Here is a 2,502-nt window from a genome sequence, read left to right as displayed (position 1 = left end):
ATAGGATTAAATAGGATTAAATAGGCTCCTATTTAATTTTAGGCTGAAATTTTAGTTTAAATCTTATTTACCTTATTATGCAAAAGAAAATTTTCAGCTGGACAATGTGTATTTTATGAGAGATGTATGTACGTTTGATTATTGGTCGATTCAAAAGAATCGAAGGGGGGTATGTGGTGAATTTTCATGTATGGCCCTTTAAGAGAATGTGAACGAGCGTGTCGGACCAGAGCGCGCATGAAGGCGGGCATGCGCTTACTTTGGGGAGAGTCTGAGTAACATCCTAGCTGTGTGGAGGGTCTTTAGGGTCTCTCGCTAAATAAACATGTCCAGAACTGAAGAAATCGCCTCTTCGTCATTCAATGTTAGATTAGAGTTCTATTGACATCTGACGAGTCTACAGGAGGGAGCTCACTGATTTTCCAGCGAAACCAGCAGACAGCATCAGCCGAAAGGAGAAGCCACCGACAGCAGAACCAGCCGACAGCCGCACCACCAGCAGCAGCCCCAGAGAAGCACCAGCCCAAAGCAGACACAAGGAAGAGAGACGGGTCTAAGCAGCTGACAAAGCCCAGCCGAACCGAGCAGAAACGGAACCAGAAACCAGACAGAGACTCGACACTATGACTATTTTGACACGCTAGCTTCTCAGTAGCTCCTGTGAAAAATAAGCAACAGGTAGCAGCAGGTTGGAGACAAACGTCATCGTCCTAAAATAATCGCCCAAGTTTTTAGTTAAAAATCTGAGTTACGCAATTATTTTAGGAAGGTGTCCCCACACTGGACACTTTAACTAGTGACCAAATAGCTGTTGGTTAGTTAACTCACAGGAACATCACAAGCTTCAGGATGCGTTGGCAAATAAACTAGAAAAATAACTAATACTAGAACTAATAAAAACTAAACTAAAACTAAGCATTAAAAATGCAATAATAACTAATAAAAACTAGCAAATCAACTGTAAAAGCTAATTCAAACTAAATCAATTAAAAGAAAAAAGTCAAAACGAAATAAAACTAAACTATAATGAAAAATCCAAAACTATTATAACCTTGGTTACACGTTGAGCAGCAGCAGATTTTTATCAGCTGCAGACAGTGAAGGTCTCTGACTGATCTATGACCTTGTACAAGCAGCTGCACAATTCTAAACATGTTGTAAAAAAACAAATGCATGAATTATGCTAACACATTTAGAAGCATTGCTTTACTGAACCTGAATCTGAATTATTGTAATTCTATGTAGCAGATTTTATTTCATTTTTGCTGTGATTGAAACAATAAAACTGAGGAATCTGATGTGAACAAATGATATTTTCTGCAACCACTGTGGCCTGAGAACCCACTGGAACCCACTGGAACCCACTGGAACCCACTGGAACCCACTGGAACCCCATCTGGTTCAATGGACAGTCGGCGCTTCGGTGACGCAACAGAATGCCAACGATTGCCCCAATTTAAAGCTATTAGAGGGTTGAAAAATAGGAGCACACAATCAAGAGTGTTTCTTACACACATCCTGACCTGGAGCTCTGAGGGGTAGGCCGTTGTCAAGGCGACTGGGTTTGGTGGCGATGAAGAGGTAGCAGAGGACACATACGGTGATGAGGAAGGCGAGGAGGACCACCGCCGCAATCGACAGACCCACCAGAGCGCCGATGCTGAGAGGAGAGGAAACAGGAATGGGCAATTAGGAAACAAAACTGGGGACGTGGAGCAGAGACGTGTAAATCTGCTGAAAGCACAAAAATAAAGAAAATCAGCATTTCAACACAATCTTTCTAATTTCTGTCCCTGAAAAGACGTAATGATGAGAAATAAAGAGACAGACTCTGCAAAAATCAGGCTCTTTTGATGGAAATGAGTGAAGGTGTGTCGGGGTGGTGTTTAGGAGAGGGGGGGTCTAATTAGTTTATGAGGATTTCAAGTCATTTTATTATTTAAATAAATATCTCACAAGTTCCTATTTACTTATAAAGTYTCAAACATACTAAAAACGACTGATAAGATGTAAATTGTTACAAGGAGCTAAATTATTAACTCATCAACTCAAGTAACTGCTAAAAATCAACAAACAGAAGACTAAATGTTCTAATTACGACATGTTAGTTTTACAAAACCAAACTTACCTCAGCCACCACATGTAGCCGTACTCATAGGGGAAAAAGCTGTTGGGGTCATCGCAGCAGTACTTCACATCATTAAAGCCGCAGCAGTAGACGGCGAACAGAGCGTTGCCCGGCTTGGGGCAGGAGAACGCCTCCACAAACACCCCGTCAGGATTGTAGAAGCTGCTGCATTCAGTGCTCATCCTGCAGCCAGCAGAGGAACGGAGCAGAGAGGAGCGAGGAGTTCTGATCACTGAGCTGCAGATCCAGAGTGGTTCCTCCTCAGCTGAGAGACTCTGAGTGCAAAACAGACACAGACAGAGGGAGGGGATGGGGGGGTGGAGGGGGGGACTTTGAATCTGAAGAAAAGTCTCTCTCTCTCTCTCTCTCTCTCT

The 2,502-nt window shown here is 42.7% G+C and overlaps 1 protein-coding gene across 4 annotated transcripts in view; it reads right to left on the bottom strand.

Moving 5' to 3' along the window:
- The window catches only part of LOC106527187 (membrane protein FAM159A), an 8,629-nt gene extending 6,204 nt beyond the window's left edge, over positions 1 to 2,425 (bottom strand). For 2 of the 4 annotated variants that reach the window (XM_014021991.1, XM_014021992.1), the window contains exons 1-2: positions 2,129 to 2,425; positions 1,524 to 1,660 (exon numbers count right to left, since the gene is read on the bottom strand). In XM_014021991.1, the coding sequence (XP_013877445.1) occupies positions 1,524 to 1,660; positions 2,129 to 2,310 (319 nt within the window). In that variant the 5' untranslated portion in view covers positions 2,311 to 2,425. Of the gene's footprint in view, positions 1 to 1,511; positions 1,661 to 2,128 lie in introns of all 4 variants that reach the window. The other 2 variants (XM_014021990.1, XM_014021993.1) reach the window with 2 other exon arrangements.
- Between the last annotated feature and the right edge of the window lie 77 nt (positions 2,426 to 2,502).

The sequence above is a fragment of the Austrofundulus limnaeus genome, unplaced genomic scaffold, assembly GCF_001266775.1.
Source record: "Austrofundulus limnaeus strain Quisiro unplaced genomic scaffold, Austrofundulus_limnaeus-1.0 Scaffold313, whole genome shotgun sequence".
NCBI classification, from domain to species: Eukaryota; Metazoa; Chordata; class Actinopteri; order Cyprinodontiformes; family Rivulidae; genus Austrofundulus; species Austrofundulus limnaeus.
This window is presented reverse-complemented; position numbering and strand designations above follow the sequence as displayed.